This window comes from Lampris incognitus, chromosome 4 (genome assembly GCF_029633865.1).
Source record: "Lampris incognitus isolate fLamInc1 chromosome 4, fLamInc1.hap2, whole genome shotgun sequence".
In the NCBI taxonomy this organism is placed as follows: Eukaryota; Metazoa; Chordata; class Actinopteri; order Lampriformes; family Lampridae; genus Lampris; species Lampris incognitus.
The window spans coordinates 21535899-21557070 of NC_079214.1; the positions used below are offsets into that span (position 1 = coordinate 21535899).

At 45.4% G+C, this 21172-nt stretch overlaps 1 protein-coding gene across 1 annotated transcript; it reads left to right on the forward strand.

Annotated features, from left to right (window-relative positions):
• The first annotated feature begins 8903 nt into the window (after positions 1–8903).
• LOC130111990 (keratin-associated protein 10-8-like) lies at positions 8904–17194 on the forward strand. The gene is made up of 7 exons (XM_056279300.1): positions 8904–8922; positions 14220–14327; positions 14752–14862; positions 15613–15787; positions 15896–16011; positions 16440–16552; positions 17189–17194. Exons 1-7 carry the CDS (start codon positions 8904–8906, stop codon positions 17192–17194), a joined length of 648 nt encoding a protein of 215 aa, XP_056135275.1.
• Positions 17195–21172: the final 3978 nt, after the last annotated feature.

The following is a 21172-nucleotide window of genomic DNA, read 5'->3' on the forward strand; positions in this document are numbered from 1 at the left end:
TGGTGGGCGTCCGGGTAGCGTGGCGGTCTATTCCATTGCCTACCAACACGGGGATCACCGGTTCGAAACCCTGTGTTCCCTCCGGCTTGGTCGGGCATCCCTACAGACACAATTGGCCGTGTCTGCCGATGGGTAGCCGGATGTGGGTATGTGTCCAGGTCCCTGCACTAGCACCTCCTCTGGTCGGTCAGGGCGCCGGTTCAGGGGGGAGGGGGAACTGGGGGGGATAGCGTGATCCTCCCACGCGCTAAACCCCCTGGCAAAACTCCTCACTCTCAGGTGAAAAGAAGCGGCTGGCGACTCCACATGTATTGGAGGAGGCATGTGGTAGTCTGCAGCCCTCCCCAGCTCGGCAGAGGGGGTGGAGCAGCGACGGGGACGCCTCGGAAGAGTGGGGTAATTTGCCGGATACAACTGGGGAGAAAAAGGTGGGGAGAAAATAAATTAAAAAAAAAAATGACATTGTGAAAATGGCTGGACGATGACGTCCACAAGGTGCAGGGAATGAGGACTATCAGAACAGCACAGGGAAGGATGGAGAAGTGGTTGTTTGGGGTTGAGGGGTGGGAGATGGGGGCTGTGATAGCTCTACACCTCTTCATACAACATCCCAGCAAGCTTAATCACTTCATCTGATTCAGCTTTCGGATACAGATACCTGCAGTCAGTTGAGACTGACAAAGTCACTGAGCTGAGTGATGAAACGTTTCTCCCAATAAACGCTGTGTGCAGACGAACTGATTCAACTTTCTGGGATGTCCTTACCCGGATCACTGAGCATGAATCAAGACATCGTCATACAACAGTTGTTTGTGATCAAAGTTCAGTCTTTATTTGTTATGTGTGCAAAAAAAAAAAAACCCACTGAGTCATTCTGAACAATGAAATGCTTGTGACGAAGGGTGAAGTCAGCAACGTATGTAGAAATAAGTAATAACATTCATAAAAGGCATTAATAGATGATAAAAGTACTAAAGTAAGGCAATAATAAAGAAAGGAAATTGGCAAAGATCATTAATTTAAAGGTAGTTCAAGGCTCACAAGGTATGTCCCATTTTCTGCAGATAAGATTCCCTTCAAGCGATCTGTCTGGCCGAGATCTGTGCGTTATTTTACTGTAACATTATTTCCCCTGTATTATTCCGGTTCTAACAGCCGATTTCATCCGTTGTCATCGTATCAATAATAGATGTTTTCTGTTCAAGGATATGAACAGAAAAGATAAGATGTTCAAATCTAGTATTTCAACAGACTGTGCAGGTGATTTGGAGTTTAAACTGGCACGGTCGATTTAACATTTTACCCCACCAGCGTGACTGCAGAGCCCTTGGGGGATCATGAATATGCCCTCAGAGTTGCTCTATCTGATTGAATGCAGGAGAAAAAAAAGCCTTTTGATTTATTCCTAATCGCCACTTAATGATGCACTTAAGGGACTGAATCTCAGAGTAACAGGTTGGCTGAGGTCACATACTAGGTTGGTCAAAAAGGGGTTATATGGGGCTGGATGCATTCCAATATAAAATTTTTTTTAAATTATCTTGACAGTCAGACCCTGCCCATAAAACATACAATTTTGGCCACCACCAGATGCTAATCCTAATTTTAACCACATCAAACCCACGTCTAAAATTAACATTAATAACTCCAACTTTGGGGTGGCACGGTGGCGCAGTGGTTAGCACAGTCGCCTCACAGCAAGAAGGTCCTGGGTTCGAGCCCCATGGTTGTCCACCCTTGGGGGTCATCCCAGTACGTCTTCTGTGTGGAGTTTGCATGTTCTCCCCATGTCTGCGTGGGTTTCCTCCGGGGACTCCGGTTTCCTCCCACAGTCCAAAGACACGTAGGTCAGGTGAATCAGCCATACTAAATTGTCCGTAGGTATGAATGTGTGTGTGTCAGCCCTGTGATGGCCTGATGGCCTGTGCAGGGTGTCTCCCCGCCTGCTGCCCAATGACTGCTGGGATAGGCTCCAGCATCCCCGCGACCCTGAGAGCAGGATAAGCGGTTTGGATAATGGCATGGAATGGAACTCCAACTTTATGACCAACATACTGTAAACTACTAATAAGACACGTTAGCCCCTAGCTAACAGGTCTGACCCTTAAGCCGAGCGGTTAGTGATGTCGCCTTGTGGTGCAGTACACCCCGTATCGAATCCTGCACCGGGCAAGAAAATAACCGGTTACAATACCATCACTAACCTTATATCTAAGCTTAACTGTATCTCACTGCTGTATCCTATCTGAAATAGTGTGTTTTAAAAGTAGGGTCAGATAATCTGAAGGGTCGCAGATTTTGGTGAAACACAGACTCACCCATCATGCCACTCATGCTCAACCCAGAAGAAATTACATTTACACTAACACATCTTTCTCTCTCTCTCTCTCTCTCTCTCTCTCTCTCTCTCTCTCTCTCTCTCTCTCTCTCTCTCTCTCTCTCTCTCTCTCTCTCTCTCTCTCTCTCTCTCTCTCTCTCTCTCTCTCTCTCTCTCTCTCTCTCTCTCTCTCTCTCTCTACCTGTTCTGGCCTTCTGTCCACACAAAGACAGCATTTTCAACCACATAAAGTCATGATCAGCTGCTGGCTCAAGTTGCAAGCCCAGTGTACTGCATTTTACATAGCGCTTCTCTAGTCTCAACAGGCACTCAAAGCGCTTTACAATTAAAGCTGCAGTAGGCAATATGAACGTTCCAACCTAAAACCTTCCACCTCTCTCTCTGCTGCCTCATATTACTCTGCATCGCTCTTCAGCCCCTTACACTCCTGCATATCCTGCCAACTCGAAAATGCCTATCCGATGCTGAACCACATCTAATCTCTCTTTTTATCTAGCACTGTCTTTGTCTCTCCTCTCCTCCAAGGTCTTCCTTCTTTTGGCTTGTTTTGTACTATACTGTACTGTAGGCAAAGGAGGCATTGGAAAGTTTGTACAAGTTCCCATAGCTCTTGACACAACTTCTGCACACGAGCTGCCGTGCCAAACCAAGACATGTAGAACCCAGATGACCCTTGTTCGTACAGAGTGCCTGTGACTGGTTAGTTACGAGCTAGCTAACACTGATTGGTTATTTGAATCAGACCGGATCCAGTTTAAAAAAAAAAACTAAATACAAAAGGCCAGGCATTCACAGACACACATTGTTTTAAAGGAAACCTTCAATTAAATATTTTAGTGATATGCAACGGTTAAAATAAATTATTTCAACTAAAACTATAATGAAATCGTATGGCTTTCTGCAGCTTTAATTTGTTCCGAAGCTTTTTTTGTTACATGTATTTATTATTACAACTGCATAAGAGACGCGTACAAAAGACAGTACAATTAGTTTGTTGACGGAATGCCCAGTTTGTTTCATATTACACACTAGAGAGCAGTGGTGTGTCTCTTTTGTTACTGTGCCAAAATGAAATTTTCATGGCGAAATGCAGGTTAAAAATTTTCCATCCACTCCAGGGTTTTCCAATTGAAATCAAAGCAGGTTGTCTGGAAACCAGAGGGTTGCTGGTTCGGTCCTCAGCTCCACCTGGCAAAATTATGAAGTGTGTGACCCTGAGCAAGACACCTAACCCCTAACTGCTACATATCAGCTGGTTGTTACCTTGCATGGTTGATGCCACAATCGGTATGTGAATGTGAGGTGTTAATTAAAGCTGCAGTAAGCAATATGATTTAATTATAATTTTAACTCTTCTAACCCTTGGTGGAAAATCATATCAAATTTACCAACTGGCTACAGATGGGTTCTGTGCTTCAGAAACACCAGTATCCACTATAAACACATGAATTGTCCCCCTGGGAGGATAAGAGTTGATCTGAGCCTCACCAACCTTTATGGGTCCATTCCCCAGAAACTTATGGAAACAATATTAGATCAGCATCACATTCCAAAAGAAGATTAAGGGATTCATTAACATTTTTTTATTTGAGGCTTAACTCAGACATAATTGCTGGCACTGGCTAGAAAAGAGAATAATTGTTGGATGTAAAAAAAGTATAATTGTTAGATGCTCCATTTCAGTGACCCTATTTGCCCTGAACATGCTGGCCAAATCCACAGATAAAGAGCTGAGGCCCTCTGTCTAGGTTATCCAACTGACAGCACAGCAGAGACTTAATGGATGACCTGGCATTAACAAATGTATGCTTGTACTCTAAAAATAGATACCCCAGGGCCTTAAGAAGCTCATCACCTTAGTAAAAAATGTGGTTCAGCCAGCTAAATCCAAGTCCTTGATATTGAAATGTGGAAAGGTTGCTGACATGTTTTTCTTCTCCCCATGAGGTTCTCCATCGATTATTTAGAAACTTGTCAAGCCTGAGTCTTTCCCTTTGAGGCCAAAGCATCCAGCCATCCAGACAAGCGGTCAGGATCCAGGAGATATAGCTGGCCATTGTAGACATTACCAGGTAGGCCCAGTGGCTGAATAAACCAGCGTGGCATCCTCCCTTCTGTGACCCATTTGACTGTAAGACAAAGATTAGCTGCTAATTCTCTTGTTGGCTGGGCTTACCGTGAGTTCTTAGCAACAACATTTCACTATATGAGCCGAAAGACAAGGTGAAGTTCACCATTAGCAGCCTAAGTGAGGATTTTACAGTCAGCCATGCGATAGAAGTGCTACCCTGCTTTCTGGCTGGCATTGAAGTAGACTGTGAGAGAATGAGGGCACCGGATACAGATGAGCCACATGAGACACATGGTGGGCTGATGCTGTTGTCAAGTTGCCAAGACCCGATAACTTTACAAGAACTCACTACAATAGGGCTTGAGGCAGATTGACCCTGAATGAAGAGGATTCTGCAAGCTTGTACTTCGAGTTGTAGAAGTTCATCATCCATAGCCAGCCACTGCTTTCTCCAAAGCAGAGAGAAAAAGCTATTCTCAGGTTGACATTATGAAACAGTTGAAACTCTGTGAAACCATTTGCATGACAGGTATGTCATATTTGGTGCTGCAGTCTGAAACATCTGCAAGGCTTGATTGTTCTTTGAGATATGTCAATGATAGAGGCAAACAAGAGGAAGAATGATGAGGACTTGGTGAATGAGTGATGCAGGCAATCGTGATGTGCATTCTGTGTGGCCATTTCAGTGGGCTGAAGAGGGTTTGCATGTCAGTTTCTCTGCAGAACTGTCATAGTTTTGGCAGTACAAAAACCCACCAGTGAAGAGATATCAAAATTACCACAGCACTATGGAGAGGGCTTGAGAAACGGGTTTGGATGAAGAGCCACAGAAAGAGGCAGAGACAAGACTGATTATTCTCTATATCTACTTGGACCTGCCACCGTTTTCTGATACTGCACAACTATCTTGTCACTTTCTATTTTCTTTGCAATGCTCTAACACGCTTTCACTTTTCTAACGTTCTTCTGTGATCCTCTCTACTCTTCTCTCTATCTTGATAACTTTTTTTTTGTATGGGTGCATCAATATAACTTTTTCACTGCCGATAACATTCCAAATATGATTTTTTTTTTGTTTTGATTTTTCCCTCTTTTTCTCGGCCATTGTATCCAGCCAATTACCACATTCTTCCAAGCCATCTTGGTCGCTGCGCCCTCCCCCCCCTATCCGGGAAGGGCTGCAGACTACCACATGCCTCCTCCGATACATGTGGAGTCACCAGCCGGTTCTTTTTACCCGACAGTGAGGAGTTTCACCAGGGGGACGTAGCATGGGGGAGGATCATGCTATTCCCCCCAGTTCTCCCTCCCCCCCAAACAGGTGCCCTGACTGACCAGAGAAGGTGCTAGTGCAGTGACCAGGACACATACCCACATCTGCCTTCCCAGCAGATACGGCAAATTGTGTCTGTAGGGACACCCGACCAAGCCAGAGGCAACACGGAGATTCAAACCGGCGAGCCCCGTGTTGGTAGGCAACGGAATAGACCGCCACACCACCTGGATGCCCCCAAATATGAATCTTTAAGTATCGAGCAATACCGAGTACTGATCCGATCCATCACTTCTGCTGAACAGTACAGACTTAGTAAAGTGGCTGAGAATTAAAGAATGACTTTTTGTGTTTTTCAGAGTGCATTGTTGTTTACAGAACCAGGCTACAAATATGGGCACAAGTGCACAAATACTGGGATGGCATCCAGCGTGTTACCTGTGCCGTCATCCATAGGGTTAGTGGCTGTCAGGAAGGGCATCCGACGTAAAATTCTGTCAAATCATTATGCGGATTGACAAGACCATACGGGATCGGTTGAGGTTCATATGGGATCGGTTGAGGCTCCATACAGGATCGGTCGAGGCCTGGGTTAACGACCGCCATTGGTGCTGTGCCCTCACAGGATACCGATGGAAACTGTAAAATCCACTGTGGGGACCCCTGAGAAACAGGGAACAAGCCAAAAGAAGAAGATTGTTGTTTACAGAACAGGTATCTTCACCGGCTCAGAGGTCTTGGAATGTGTTATCTGAGACCTCAGTATTTTATTTGTCCTTCAGAATTATGAGTGAGCTACCTGAACACTTGACTTGAGAAAACATGAATAGTTGAGAAGACATAACTTCTATTGCATGGTCAAAGTGAATCATTTAGATTACTTGTCTCCATTCATGGCTCTGCTCTGTGTATTGTACAGAGAGGCTTCTGATATACTGAATGCCAATGGTTCAGCTGTGAAAGACAGTGGTCTTAAGCGGGTACAGTGCTCCAGTATCCTCATCCTCTTTCACTATTTTCATGTGGACGTCTCTGGACATACAATGTGTGCAGCGCTTGATTTGCAAATCACGCAGTCCCAGAACACCAAGGGGATGTTGATTCAGCAGGTCGACTGTAAAAGCAGAAATCCTGCAACGTATCATTATGGTGGCACTACAGTTCACGTGGCAGTCTTCCAAAGAGTATATACGTTATTAAAAGCCTATACTGTAGACTCTAATCACAATCAACTCTTTACAACTGTGCAATACAATTGCCCAGATACTTGGCACATGGCTTGTGAAAAACAACAATATAAAGGCAATCACCCATTAACCAGTGTGTACTAACAAACCATTCATAAGCATATTTATATATATTCAGACACAATTAAAAGCACAATTGGTCAACAGCTACTATTGCCTTTTGGCCATCATGGATTTGGCCATGTGGATTTTTTTGGATTTTTCTCCCCAATTGTATCCGGCCAATTACCCCACTCTTCCGAGCCATCCCGATCACAGCTCCACCCCCTCTGCCGGAGGGCTGCAGACTACCATATGCCTCCTCTGACACATGGAGTCCCCAGCTGCTTCTTTTCACCTGACAGTGAGGAGTTTCACCAGGGGGACATAGCGCGTGGGAGGATCACGCTATTCCCCCTAATTCCCCCTCCCCCCAGAACAGGTGCCCCGACCGACCAGAGGCGCTAGTGCAGCAACCAGGACACATACCCATATCCGGCTTCCCATCCGCAGACACGGCCAATTTTGTCTATAGGGATGCCAACCAAGCCAGAGGTAACACGGGGATTCAAACTGGCTATTCCCATGTTAGTAGGCAACGGAATAGACTGCCATGCGACCCGGACGCCCTGCCACACATTCACTTTGAGGGAAGCAATGAGTTCACACATGTGTGTTAGGTGGGTAAGTGCCGCGTTATTATGGATCCCACTGCTTTTCTGGGCAAGACAAGCCCTGCGTAGCATCCAGGCACTAGGATTCTAGGAAGACCCACTCCTACTCTGCCTCTGATTAGCTAACCTTAAACCTAACTCCGCCCTAACCCTAACCTTAACCAACCCAACCAACGGAGGCAACGAGTACTGTCCAATCAGAGGCAGAGTGCCAAGAAAAGCAGTGGGATCCATAATAATGCGTAAGTGCCATGCTAGCTATAATCAATAAGTTCATCACCCCGCCTCATTGAGAGATGAGCCAATTAAGTGCTTTGGAGGGAGGGGGAAAAAAAACCCTCCGGAGATTGGCTTTGGCTTTTTTAATAGCCATGACGAAGCATACAAAAACTTCTTGCTTGCCACAAGGGGGTTTGAAATGCAGGTGGTCCTTGTGAACTGAGCAACAAATTAAACCATGATTGTGTGGCCGTGGCTCCAACAGGAGCGAGGTCATCCAAAAGGAGGAATGGACCTGTGCCAACTGTCAAGCGCTTTCACCCTCTGCATATTCATGGTCCAAAACGTAACATCAGGGACATTTTTCTGTCAGCCCAATTTCCACACTGACTGTAATGCCCCACTTTAATCAAAGGTTTGCTCCTCTCACTGTCCCTGTGAACCATTATTTGAAAGGCCAAGTGACAAATTAGGGAATGCCAGACGGGATATGGTACATGATAGGGATTTGGCCATAATGTGTGCTACATGTCTGCCAAGCTTTGGAAATGAAAAGAGTGCCTCTATAATGTAATAGTGTAGATTTCAGCGTGTGTGTGTGCGTGTGTGTGTGTGTGTGTGTGCATGTGAGTGAGTGAGAGAGAGAGAGAGAGAGAGAGAGAGAGAGAGAGAGAGAGAGAGAGAGAGAGTGGGAATGAGAACATGGGTGCATGTATATGTCTGTGTATTGTAGATAGAGCTGCCTGCAATGATATAGTGCCTGCTGGGAAATTATAATCACGAGCAGATTTTCCCCCTGTGCTGCTTCCATATGCAGCAGTATATCATTATCCTCAATCTCTGTTATGTTGCCTAATAGCTATCTCCCTCTATTTCTGTACTCCCATATAATATGACATTTTAACTACACATAATAAAGTTTCAATTCTGACGATTTACATGCAAACAAATGTCATGTTTGATACTTTCTTCCACTGGTGTATTTAAGACAATTGCTAATCCACAAATATCCAAATCGTTAACGCGTGTGGTTCTTCATTTTCATTTTAATGCTTTCTGTTAAGTATGATCACACTGTTACAATGCATAGCATGGGGAAGAAATGGGGAAGAAGAAGGTGGGTAAGTGACAACTTATAAGATGAAGCAAAGTTGTATGGAATAACAGATACAGAATAATAAACTTGGGGGGAAAAAGCTTTGCAAACAGATACATCAATAGCTAAAACCTAAAGCAACATGATGCGTTTTTGTTTTCCAGAAACAACCCGGTGAGCCCGAGATTTAATGTAGGCGGGACCGGCCTGAGCATGTGCACATGCGGGAAGCCTATTCAGAAAGTCAGAGGATGAAAACTTGTTCGTCTTCCTCAGAATCGTGTCAGGTGATTAACCTTTGAGAAGGGAAGAGGGTTTGGGGGGCAGGGGGGGGGGCACACACCAAAGGAAAAACACAGTCGCAGACCTTTCAATATGATGCCATGCCACACTGTGCGTGGTAATAAAGCAGAAATAGCTACATCACATCAAAAGTCACAGCAACATTATTTTTGTACGCTGTGCTATATTCCAGAAAACACGACCGCTTGTTGTGTTTCTTTTTCCATTTCCATTCCTCAAAAGCATTTTATTAGCCGGTCTTGTTATGAGGGGAGGGTGATGAACTCATCGATACCGTCGCGCTCATGATCACGCAACACATCTGGGAATGAACTGCTTCTGTCAAAGTGAATGTGCACCAGGCTGGCTGCTGAAATTCAGTACACGTGTTGTGATGGACAAAAGGCATTTGTAATTATCAACATCTTGAAGGTAGCAAGGTGGTGCAGTGGTTAGTGCGGTCGCCTCACAGCAAGAAGGTCCTGGTTCGAGCCCCGGCGTTGTCCAGCCTTGGGGGTCATCCCGGGTCGTCCTCTGTGGGCAGTGTGCATGTTCTCCCCATGTCTGCGTGGGTTTCTTCTGGGTGCTCCGGTTTCCTCCCACAGTCCAAAGACATGTAGGTCAGGTGAATCGGCTGTACTAAATTGTCGCTAGGTGTGTGTGTGTGTGTGGGTCCTGTGATGGACTGGTAGGCTGTCCAGGTGTCTCCCCGACTGCTACCCAATGACTGCTGGGATCGGCTCCAGCATCCCCGCAACCCTGAGTAAGGATAAGAGGTTTGGATAGTGGATGGATGGATGAACATTTTTTGTTTTTATCTTTGTCTGAATATGTGTGAATTTGATGGTAAGTTGTTAGGTGCTTCACACTATGTAGTTAATTAATGGTGAATCCTGTTACACTGTGGTTTTTCATGTACAGTATACCCACTATTTACACATTTGCGTTGTGCACACGTAACTACTTGAGTGTGTTTGAAGGCTTCGGAGAAGGTTTACAATCGAAGTTATATAATCTCCATTGCCCCCTGGTGTATAATAGCATTTAATAATGTTAGAGCTACTTGGAAACCATAACAATATATCACAGCTGTTCCGGTGTAACAGCACAGTAAAAGTAATGGCTGCACGTAAAAGAACTGGCTGTAAATACATTAATACAAGTGGGCTTTCTGATAGCCGATTCAGGTAATGCTCAGATATTTTGGGCTAGGCTACTTGTGAGCTGTTTTTTTTTAACACTAAAGCATCATGCAGGCTGCAGGCTTACGGACAGATATGCGGTATTGGACTGAATAAATCTGGAGAGCAGGACTCCGAAATCTTAATTTTGTAATCATTGGCAGTAGATTTACACAAACTGGTGCACTGGTGTCAAAACTCTGTTTCATATGTACAGCCCTGCAAACTCTGCACATGCTCAGAATACGAAATATACCCCAGGATGACAGAAAAACCTCTGTTTATTATGTTTGTCATCCATGTTACTTTGAACACTTGTGTTACGAGTCTTGTCACAACCGAGCCCTCACTAGGGATCCACCAGGGTTCTCCTGCAGAGGCACAGACGATGATGGTGACTGAGGGCTCAAAAGCCAGCTTATTTAAAAGCAAAGATTGAAAACACCAGGCTTGAAAACACTAAATTAAAAACAGCAACACCTCTGCACTAATGGGAGAGAGTCTCTGCGTCTCCAGCTCTCGCTGTGTGTGGGCATGATTTAACCTGTCTTGAGATTTAACCTGCACACATGCCACCACAGCAACGTTAACTGAAAGGGAGGAGAACTGAGGGACCTGCCATCCACCATTAGCGTCTCATTTTTCGAGTTGATCTCGTGGATTAGGTTTGCTTGAGCAGCACCGTAGGTCCCCGTAGGTGCGAGTGTGTTAAACACAAACGGCAGTCTTCAGGATTCAACTCTACATTTAACTTTTCCCTCTTTTCCATCTTTAAGTATATTCACGGGTTTTTTTGGGGGAGGTCTCCCCAATTGTGTCCGCCCAACTGCCCCACTTTTCCGAGCCGTCCCGGTCACTGCGCTGCCCCCTCTGCAGATCTTGGGAGGGCTGCAGACTACCACATGCCTCCTCGGATACATGTGGAGTCGCCAGTCGCTTCTTTTCACCTGACAGTGAGGAGTTTCGCCAGGGGGGTGTGGCGTGTGGGAGGATCACGCTATGCCCCCCAGTTCCCCTTCACATAACCACATCCGGCTTCCCACCCGCAGACACAGCCAACTGTGTCTGTAGGATGCCCGAACAAGCCGGAGATAACGCGGGGATTCGAACCAGGATCCCCGTGTTGGTAGGCAACGGAATATACCACCATGCAACCCTGTCACCCCTCCATCAATATATTTAGTAGTGTGTTGTTTAACCTGAAGTATCCTACAGTGAAGTGCTGAGAGGTCCAGCAATACATCAGCTACGTGCCAACCATGACCCACAGCAACACAGTGATTATCTATAGACCCCGAAGGAGGTCCGTTTGAGGGAAAAGCATGCATTTATACATAACAATTGTAAGGATGGGAAAAGCTGAAAACCATTTTCCTGATTTAAATCCACTTTCCCCTATGACAGAACTGGTAGTGGTTCTTTTGCACCATGCTTTGTTAAACAGGCAGTGTTGTGAGGATGAACTTAGAAAATTATGTTGAGCAAGGACATGCAGCTCAAGAGGTAACAAGGGTGACACCCATCTCTGCATGCACTCTCCTGTTTTGTGTATTTAACCTAATGTTCTCCGCTCAATAAGTGGAGGGAAGGCTGCACTTTTAGCTCTAACCTCCCCCCATATAACTGTGCCCAGCAGCTACCTAAACATATTCCAGTTTGAAATGTGCAATTATTTTGCCACGGCTTGCTGTTCACAAGCCATTTAGATAGTAAATGTAAATGGACTGCATTCATAAAGCACCTTTTTTTCCCCCCAAGCACTTTACAACTAATGCCTCACGTTTTTACCTACACGTGTGCACATGCACGCGCACACACACACACACACACACACACACACACACACACACACACACACACACACACACACACACACACACACACACACATCAATAGCGGTGTAAGCCATGCAAGGAGCAGTTAGGAGATAGCAGTGTTGCTCAGGGACACCTCTACATTTTTGCCAGGAGACCCAACGATCGAACTGGCACCCCTCCAGTCACCGGATGACCTGCTCTTCCTTCCTGAGCTTTGGCCAGCCCCCATGGAATATATCTGATCCACTGTGCAAAGTAATATGTCATACTTTATGTTGCCAGATTCAGCTATAGTGTGTGAATATTGTGCAAAAACTACTCCCTGAAATGTAGTTCTGTTGGGAGCCTTGGTGTTAGACAAAGTGACACGTTTGTAAAACTTTGCCACAGGTACATTATTTCAAAAGCTATGAGAATGCTAATGACAGAGAAGTGACACTGCCTCAGTGCTGTTTCCATAGACAGTGTTTAATTATGGATGGCCACTGTTCCTGGTTCAATGATCCAAGTGTGTTACGAAGTCAGATTCTTGGATTGGTGTCATTAAGTCCTCCTGGCCTTTCACAGGATAGCATTGGTACCCATTATTCATCGCTTTCTCTCTCTCTCTCTCTCTCTCTCTCTCTCTCTCTCTCTCTCTCTCTCTCTCTCTCTCTCTCTCTCTCTCTCTCTCTCTCTCTCTCTCTCTCTCTCTCTCTCTCTCTCTCTCTCTCTCTCTCTCTCTCTCGCTCTCTCTCTCTCTCTCTAACTTGTCTACTCACACTGCTCAAAGGTGATGTTGAAGCTTATATGCTTTACACTATGGATGCATATTGCATGCATGTAAAAAAAGCAAACCAAGAGTAAGACTTTTTAGCATCTATGCTATTTTAGCTTTGGTATGTCAATATGCTATGTATGTGCAAACCATTATCATCATTATCATTTAATCAGATTATCATCTTAACCTGAGTTTGCTCAAATTTGGATGAATGTTGACAGCAGTGAATACAAATTGAGCTATATATATACAAAAAAATAAAGACATGCTCAAAATTCCTAGCTTGTAATAAAATGAAAAAAACTCCCACCCTTCCTATCTGACAGGAACCTTTAACTATTCACAGTGGAACACATGCCAAGTTATGAACAATTTACAAATGACAAGCTTAACCTGACTTCAGCCACTGAAGGTGTGTAAATACTTTATGAGCCTTAGTTCTTTGGTGAAACGTAACTACATAGCAAGACAAAACTGCTATTAATTTGTACTAGGACCAAACCACTAAAAACACAACATGGTTTGACTGTCATAATAAACATTTTGTATTCAAAATTTCAGTCACTGTTCAATTCAGTGACTGACACGTGACATTTCATTGATTCAACTGGTGAACTGTGCACAATGACTCTCTGATGGAGGACTGGGCTCAGCCCTATGTTCCCTCAACACTGTGTTCCCTCAGCACTGTGTTACCTCAGGCCTTCCCTCAACACCGTGTTCCCTCAGCATGTGTTACCTCAGTAGCGTTCCTTCAGCCCTGTGTTCCCTCAGCTCTGTGTTCCCTCAACGCTGTGTTCCCTCAGCCCTGTGTTCCCTCAGCCCTGTGTTCCCTCAACCCTGTGTTCCCTCAGCCCTGTGTTCCCTCAGCGCTGTGTTCCCTCAACCCTGTGTTCCCTCAGCCCTGTGTTCCCTCAGCCCTGTGTTCCCTCAGCCCTGTGTTCCCTCAGTAGGGTTTCCTCAGCCCTGTGTTCCCTCAACCCTGTGTTCCCTCAACCCTGTGTTCCCTCAGCCCTGTGTTCCCTCAGCCCTGTGTTCCCTCAGCCCTGTGTTCCCTCAGCCCTGTGTTCCCTCAGCGCTGTGTTCCCTCAACCCTGTGTTCCCTCAGCCCTGTGTTCCCTCAGCCCTGTGTTCCCTCAGCCCTGTGTTCCCTCAGCGCTGTGTTCCCTCAACCCTGTGTTCCCTCAGCACTGTGTTCCCTCAGCCAGGTGTTCCCTAAGCCCTGTGTTCCCTTAGTAGGGTTCCCTCAGCCCTGAGTTCCCTCAACCCTGTGTTCCCTCAGCCCTGTGTTCCCTCAGCCAGGTGTTCCCTCAGCCAGGTGTTCCCTCAGCCCTGTGTTCCCTCAGCATGTGTTACCTCAGTAGCGTTCCTTCAGCCCTGTGTTCCCTCAGTACTGTGTTCCCTCAGCCCTGTGTTCCCTCAGCCCTGTGTTCCCTCAGTAGGGTTTCCTCAGCCCTGTGTTCCCTCAGTACTGTGTTCCCTCAGCCCTGTGTTCCCTCAGCCCTGTGTTCCCTCAGCCCTGTGTTCCCTCAGTACTGTGTTCCCTCAGCCCTGTGTTCCCTCAGCCCTGTGTTCCCTCAGTAGGGTTTCCTCAGCCCTGTGTTCCCTCAGCCCTGTGTTCCCTCAGCCAGGTGTTCCATAAGCACTGTGTTCCCTCAGCCCTGTGTTCCCTCAGCCCTGTGTTCCCTCAGCATGTGTTACCTCAGTAGCGTTCCTTCAGCCCTGTGTTCCCTCAGTACTGTGTTTCCTCAGCCCTGTGTTCCCTCAGTAGGGTTTCCTCAGCCCTGTGTTCCCTCAGCCCTGTGTTCCCTCAGCCTTGTGTTCCCTCAGCACTGTGTTCCCTCAGCCCGGTGTTCCCTCAGCACTGTGTTCCCTCAACACTGTGTTCCCTCAGCCCTGTGTTCTTTCAGCCCTGTGTTCCCTAAGTAGGGTTTCCTCAGCCCTGTGTTCCCTCAGCCCTGTGTTCCCTCAACCCTGTGTTCCCTCAACAGTGTTCCCTCAGCCCTGTGTTCCCTCAGCCAGGTGTTCCCTCAACAGTGTTCCCCCAGCCCTGTGTTTTCCCCCAGCCCTGTGTTCACCCAGCACTGTGTTCCATCAGTCCTATGTTCCCTCAGCACTGTATACCTTCAGCCCTGTGTTCCCTCAACGCTGTGTTCCCTCAGTACTGTTTTCCCTCAGCCAGGTGTTCCCTCAGCACTGTGTTCCCTCAACACTGTGTTCCCTCAGCCCTGTGTTCCCTCAGTAGGGTTTCCTCAGCCCTGTGTTCCCTCAGCCCTGTGTCGTGTTTGAGAAAATATGTTTCGTTTAAGAGAATGCTGGGAAAACCACAGTGTTTGCATTTGGAGACATTCACAGGATTTTGGTTAATTTCGAGTCGAGCATGACCGACAATGATGATGTTCGATTCAGTGACTGACACGTGACATTTCATTGATTCAACTGGTGAACTGTGCACAATGACTCTCTGATGGAGGACTGGGCTCAGCCCTATGTTCCCTCAACACTGTGTTCCCTCAGCATGTGCTACCTCAGTAGTGTTCCTTCAGCCCTGTGTTCCCTCAGCTCTGTGTTCCCTCAACGCTGTGTTCCCTCAGCACTGTGTTCCCTCAGCCCTGTGTTCCCTTAGTAGGGTTTCCTCAGGCCTGTGTTCCCTCAACCTTGTGTTCCCTCAACAGTGTTCCCTCAGCCCTGTGTTCCCTCAGCCCTGTGTTCACCCATCACTGTGTTCCCCCAGCCCTGTGTTCCCCCAGCCCTGTGTTCCCCCAGCCCTGGGTTCACCCAGCACTGTGTTCCCCCAGCTCTGTGTTCCCCCAGCCCTGTGTTCCATCAGTCCTATGTTCCCTCAGCACTGTATACATTCAGCCCTGTATTCCTTCAGCCCTGTGTTCCTACAATCCTTTGTTCCCTCAGCCCTGTGTTCCCTCAGCCCTGTGTTCACCCATCACTGTGTTCCCCCAGCCCTGTGTTCACCCATCACTGTGTTCCCCCAGCCCTGTGTTCACCCATCACTGTGTTCCCCCAGCCCTGCGTTCACCCAGCCCTGTGTTCCATCAGTCCTATGTTCCCTCAGCACTGTATACATTCAGCCCTGTATTCCTTCAGCCCTGTGTTCCTACAGCCCTTTGTTCCCTCAGCCCTGTGTTCCCTCAGCACTGTGTTCCCTCAGCCCTGTGTTCCCTCAGCCCTGTGTTCCCTCAGCACTGTGTTCCCTCAGCACTGTGTTCCCTCAGCCCTGTGTTCCCTCAGCCCTGTGTTCCCTCAGCCCTGTGTTCCCTCAGCCCTGTGTTCTCTCAGCCCTGTGTTCCCTCAGCCCTGTGTTCCCTCAGCCCTGTGTTCCCTCAGCCCTGTGTTCCCTCAGCCCTGTGTTCCCTCAGCCCTGTGTTCCCTCAGCCCTGTGTTCCCTCAGCCCTGTGTTCCCTCAGCCCTGTGTTCCCTCAGCCCTGTGTTCTCTCAGCCCTGTGTTCCCTCAGCCCTGTGTTCCCTCAGCACTGTGTTCCCTCAGCCCTGTGTTCCCTCAACACTGTGTTCCCCAGCACTTGTTTCCCTCAACAGTGTTCCCTCAATGCTGTGTTCCCTCAGCCCTGTGTTCCCCCAGCACTGTGTTCCCTCAGCACTGTATACATTCAGCCCTGTATTCCTTCAGCCCTGTGTTCCTACAGCCCTTTGTTCCCTCAGCCCTGTGTTCCCTCAGCACTGTGTTCCCTCAGCCCTGTGTTCCCTCAACACTGTGTTCCCCAGCACTTGTTTCCCTCAACAGTGTTCCCTCAATGCTGTGTTCCCTCAGCCCTGTGTTCCCCCAGCACTGTGTTCCCTCAACACTGTGTTTACTCAAAACTGTGTTCCCTCAGCACTGTCTTCCCTCAGCCCTGTGTTCCCTCAGCCCTGTGTTCCCTCAGCCCTGTGTTCCCTCAGCCCTGTGTTCCCTCAGCCCTGTGTTCTCTCAGCCCTGTGTTCCCTCAGCCCTGTGTTCCCTCAGCCCTGTGTTTCCTCAGCTGTGTTACCTCAGCACTGTGGGTTAGCTAACAAATTGGTTAGCTACCAATTAAGGTTAGGTTATGGTAAGTCTTGGGTTACGGTTAGAGTTAGGTAGAGGTTGAAGTTAAATCAGGTAGGTTAAGTTTAGGTAAATTCAATTAAATAAGGTTAAGGGAACTTAGGCCCCTTGGTTTGGTCCTCTCTGCTCTGTTTTATTTCAGGTTAAACTATTGACGTGAAAGTGACAATGTTTAATTTTTCTATTAATCTCTTCAGATCTGAAGAGTGTACACAACAAATTGAGACCACTGGCATGTATGTACATACGTACACCAATTAATTTTGCTGCTATCGCCTCATGTGGTCTAGTGTGACATGCATAAGCAGTATTGCCAGCGACGATACCAACAAATGAGATGATATCCTTTCTTTGTGCACAGGAAATGACACTTGCTAGAAGGCATCATAAAAATGAACGCAGGATTTTAGGCGTCTTTGTTCCCTCAGCAATAGACCACACATAATTTACTGCAACCTCAACCACCGATAAACCAAGAATGCACTCTGCAAGTCTGCACAGAAGAAAACATTTCTGATATTAACAAATTAAGTTCTGCTATCACCAACTGAATCCTTGATATCCACATTTGGTATTTGAACTACTTAAAATTCTAATCCCTCCAGAAATGTAGTTGTTTGTTATTTTTCATTGAAATTAATGATGGAAAGGTTTTAACTTCCACTAATTAAAATTAAAATTTTGATAAAGATTAATTACTAATCTCAGCAATTGTTACTGACATGAACAATTAGTACTAACTACTTAAAATTTAATTATAACTGGTGAAAACTGAATTTGTGATATCAAAAAAATGCAATTAAAAACTTAGAAGAGTTTGTCATATGTATACATAGCAACCACTGTTATGTTGACTGGACATCTAATATTTCAGTAGGCCCAGCTTTGATCTTTTGATAGATTACATATAGCTTTCTTAGTATCATTTGGAATTTTCCATGACCCTTCCAAAAATGTCAAAGTACATTGTTGTTTTCCAAAATATTTTCAGGCTTGGAAAACATAATCTCAAATTCCAAAACTTTTCCAGGTTTTTCATGATTAGGGGAACCCTGTTTGAACATACGGACAATGGAAGTGAGTGCATAAACTGTATAGATTGACATGTAACAGTGACCTTACCTGCCTATTGCATCCAGATGTAAATGTATCCCCCATGAAAAAAATACCCAAGGTTAATTTTGCAAATTGTTCATTAAAAAAAGGAAAGCCTAATTTCTTGTCCTTCTTATTTTGCTTTATTATGTACAGGTGATTGGAAGTACAATGGTGGACTATATGTGGGCTGGTTGGGCCCATCTAAATAAAGAGAACGGAGATCTTCACAAGCTTTTGGGCTTATCCTCAAAGCCTTTGTCTTCTAATGGAGCGCTGCACTTTCCTTATCAAGCATTCTCCAAAACATTTCCAGTCTTGGAAAACATAATGTCAAATTCCATATAGTAATTTCAAATTCCAAACTCTATATGCTCAGATATCTTGAGCAATCTTCCTTTCCAACAAGCCAATGTCACAGTCTGTGCAGAGGTTTCTTAAAAAAGGACATTAACTGATTTTCCCTCAGCTTATGATTGAAGAAGAAAACTTGTTCCTGTTTCCATGGAAGAAAAACAGATAGAGCTCTCTTACACTTGGGCATCGCTCTGTAACTAAGATCTTCATTTGCAGCCTGGAGCTGAACCAATACTCTCTGGTGTTGTACTGGCATGGCATCTTGAGGCTGTTCTTCAGCTGAGAGTTCTTCTCATATTGCTGTTTCGACTCAGCCTCACTCTTGCTAAGCATCTTCTGAATCGCCTGGCCATGCTCTGTGGTGGACATCCTTTGGGCAGCCCAGACAGACTCAATTTCACCCTGGAGAGTCTTGTTATAGCCTATTCATGCTGCTCACACAGTGGTGCTCTAGTATTTGCAGATTTAAGCCGAGCAGTCTTGGCTTATTTTTTTCTAGAGCAGACTCTATTTCTGCCCACAGTTTTTATTCATACAGGTATCTCTCTGCAATCGCATTGTCAGCTGGTGGTTGACCTCTTCCAGCTCACAGATTATGGCCTGGCTGTCAGCAGACAGTTGGTGGCTTTGATACGTCCTCTGCTTAGATGTTGCAGTTGAAAAGTTAACCCAAATTCTGTTGCCCTTTTCTTGAAATGTCTTCTAGTCATACATAATTTTGTTTGACTCCAGTATCACATTGCCCTGGGCAGTAGAGCACACCTGAAATGTGGTCAGGATATTTACAGAAAGTAAAAAGGTAATTGAGGATAATCAGAATCAGAATCCAAGACCAAATATATAGCTTTGTATGTAATTTTATATACACTATTGTAAGATATCTTCCCTTTTTTAAGGACAGAATGGTACTATTATGGGATGACTCTGTCTTCCCCTCTGACCCCCCAAGGCTGCAGCTAAGAGAGACAGCTTGCTTAGTATCAACCTGCTCACCAATGTGAATTCAGTGCATGGGCAACGGACTTTGCATCATCCCTGTTTTTTGTGGTTTAAGGGCCTAGATATCAGTTTTGTTGGATGGAAACTCAAAGATGGCCTGCTCCCTTAATAAATCAAACAGAAGGTTATGCAGAAGGCTTAACCTATTGACAAAAAAAAAAAAAATACTGGAGGAGTGCACTCAGTAGAGTGCAGATCTCCGCCAAGCGTACATATTTCCTCTTCTCTGGTCTTCAAACTTGGCGACAAACTACCCCTTTTTTTGGATACTGGGAGAAGGGGAATACATGCACAGATAGATGGAAAAACCAGTGTTTTTCCTGCCGAGTTTTGCACAGCGCTCAAGTCAATTGAATGGGAACTATGGGGAGAAATAAGTTTTTAATATGGTAAAAAAAATCTTAAAAAAGAATCTACCTCAAAAAAGGTTTTGCCTGTCAGTCTGTGGATGCACAGCCTCCTAGGCAAACACTAGCACGAAAGCAACCACGTCTGATATGAAATGACAGAGATCAGGCTATTATAATTTCAAAGCACTTATTAAAAGACGTCAGATGTGTTTAACCGTCACAGTTTTCATGATATAAAATGAATAATGGGGAATGGCTGCTCTGCTGATTGACTTTTATTCATAAAACAACGTTAAGAAAACATAGCTCAGCCATGGGAAATGTTTTATTGTAGCTACTGAGATGATTTCCAGCTGTGACTGTGATTAATCCTACTCTTGAAATTGTATCTTTATAGCAGAGTTTTAGCATTGGAGACTATGGCACGTCTGTGTGGCGGCAAGATGAATAGATCCCTTATCACGAGACGTAAAAGCTGTGTTGTAAACAAGATGGGTGCATAGAACGTGTGGCAAAACATGGCTGAGAAACAACGTGCGTACCTATGAAACTCACAGATGAAAGCATATAAAACTTAAAATTAAATGGAGAAATTTTCAAAATTTGAGAAAATTGAATCTCAGAATATGCTGAAGGTCAAAGCAAGGAAGACAGAAAGCATTACGAGTTGAAACTTGCGCTAAGCATTGGAGAAAACTTGCCGATCCCTTTATGCTTGCTGAAGCTCAGTGGACAAGTGACATCACCAAGTTGCCAAACATCGGCTGGAGGGATGTGACTGAATACCTCATAGACACACCAAGTATATTTACGAAAGGATCAATGAAGGCATACAAGTCCTTAGCAGCATACAATTTCTTTGTTGGTGGACATGTCCAAGACTGCTTTTACCATCTATTATCAAAAGAAAACAAGTTTTGCTTCATCAAATCAGAGGTAAGCCCTCATAGTTTAACTGTTTGCATGGTTGAACTGTTTGTATTCAACAAAAGTTGAATTGTTTGTACGGTTATGAGATCGAGGCTGGAGTCAAATTATGACCTCAAAAATAATGACACAAGAAAACTGATGGAATCTTGGTCAAATTTGAGGAAGGCTAGGCATTAACGACCCAAACTTTGGTTTGGCAGTTGCTCTACTAGGACAGTATCACATTTAGACCTGCTACTTACGTATGTTCAACCACACTACTTATTTGTGTAAGAAACGGATACAGACCAGATATGACATGTTCTCCGCAAATCTTCGCGTTTGATATTTGCTCTTCTGACCACGTCTTCCAGTCCTCCCGATGGATCGCATGAATCCCGCCTGTCTTCTTCATTTTTTGATTGGAGTTTTCCCTTTCAGCATGCGATAAAAATGCAGATGCTTGTTTTC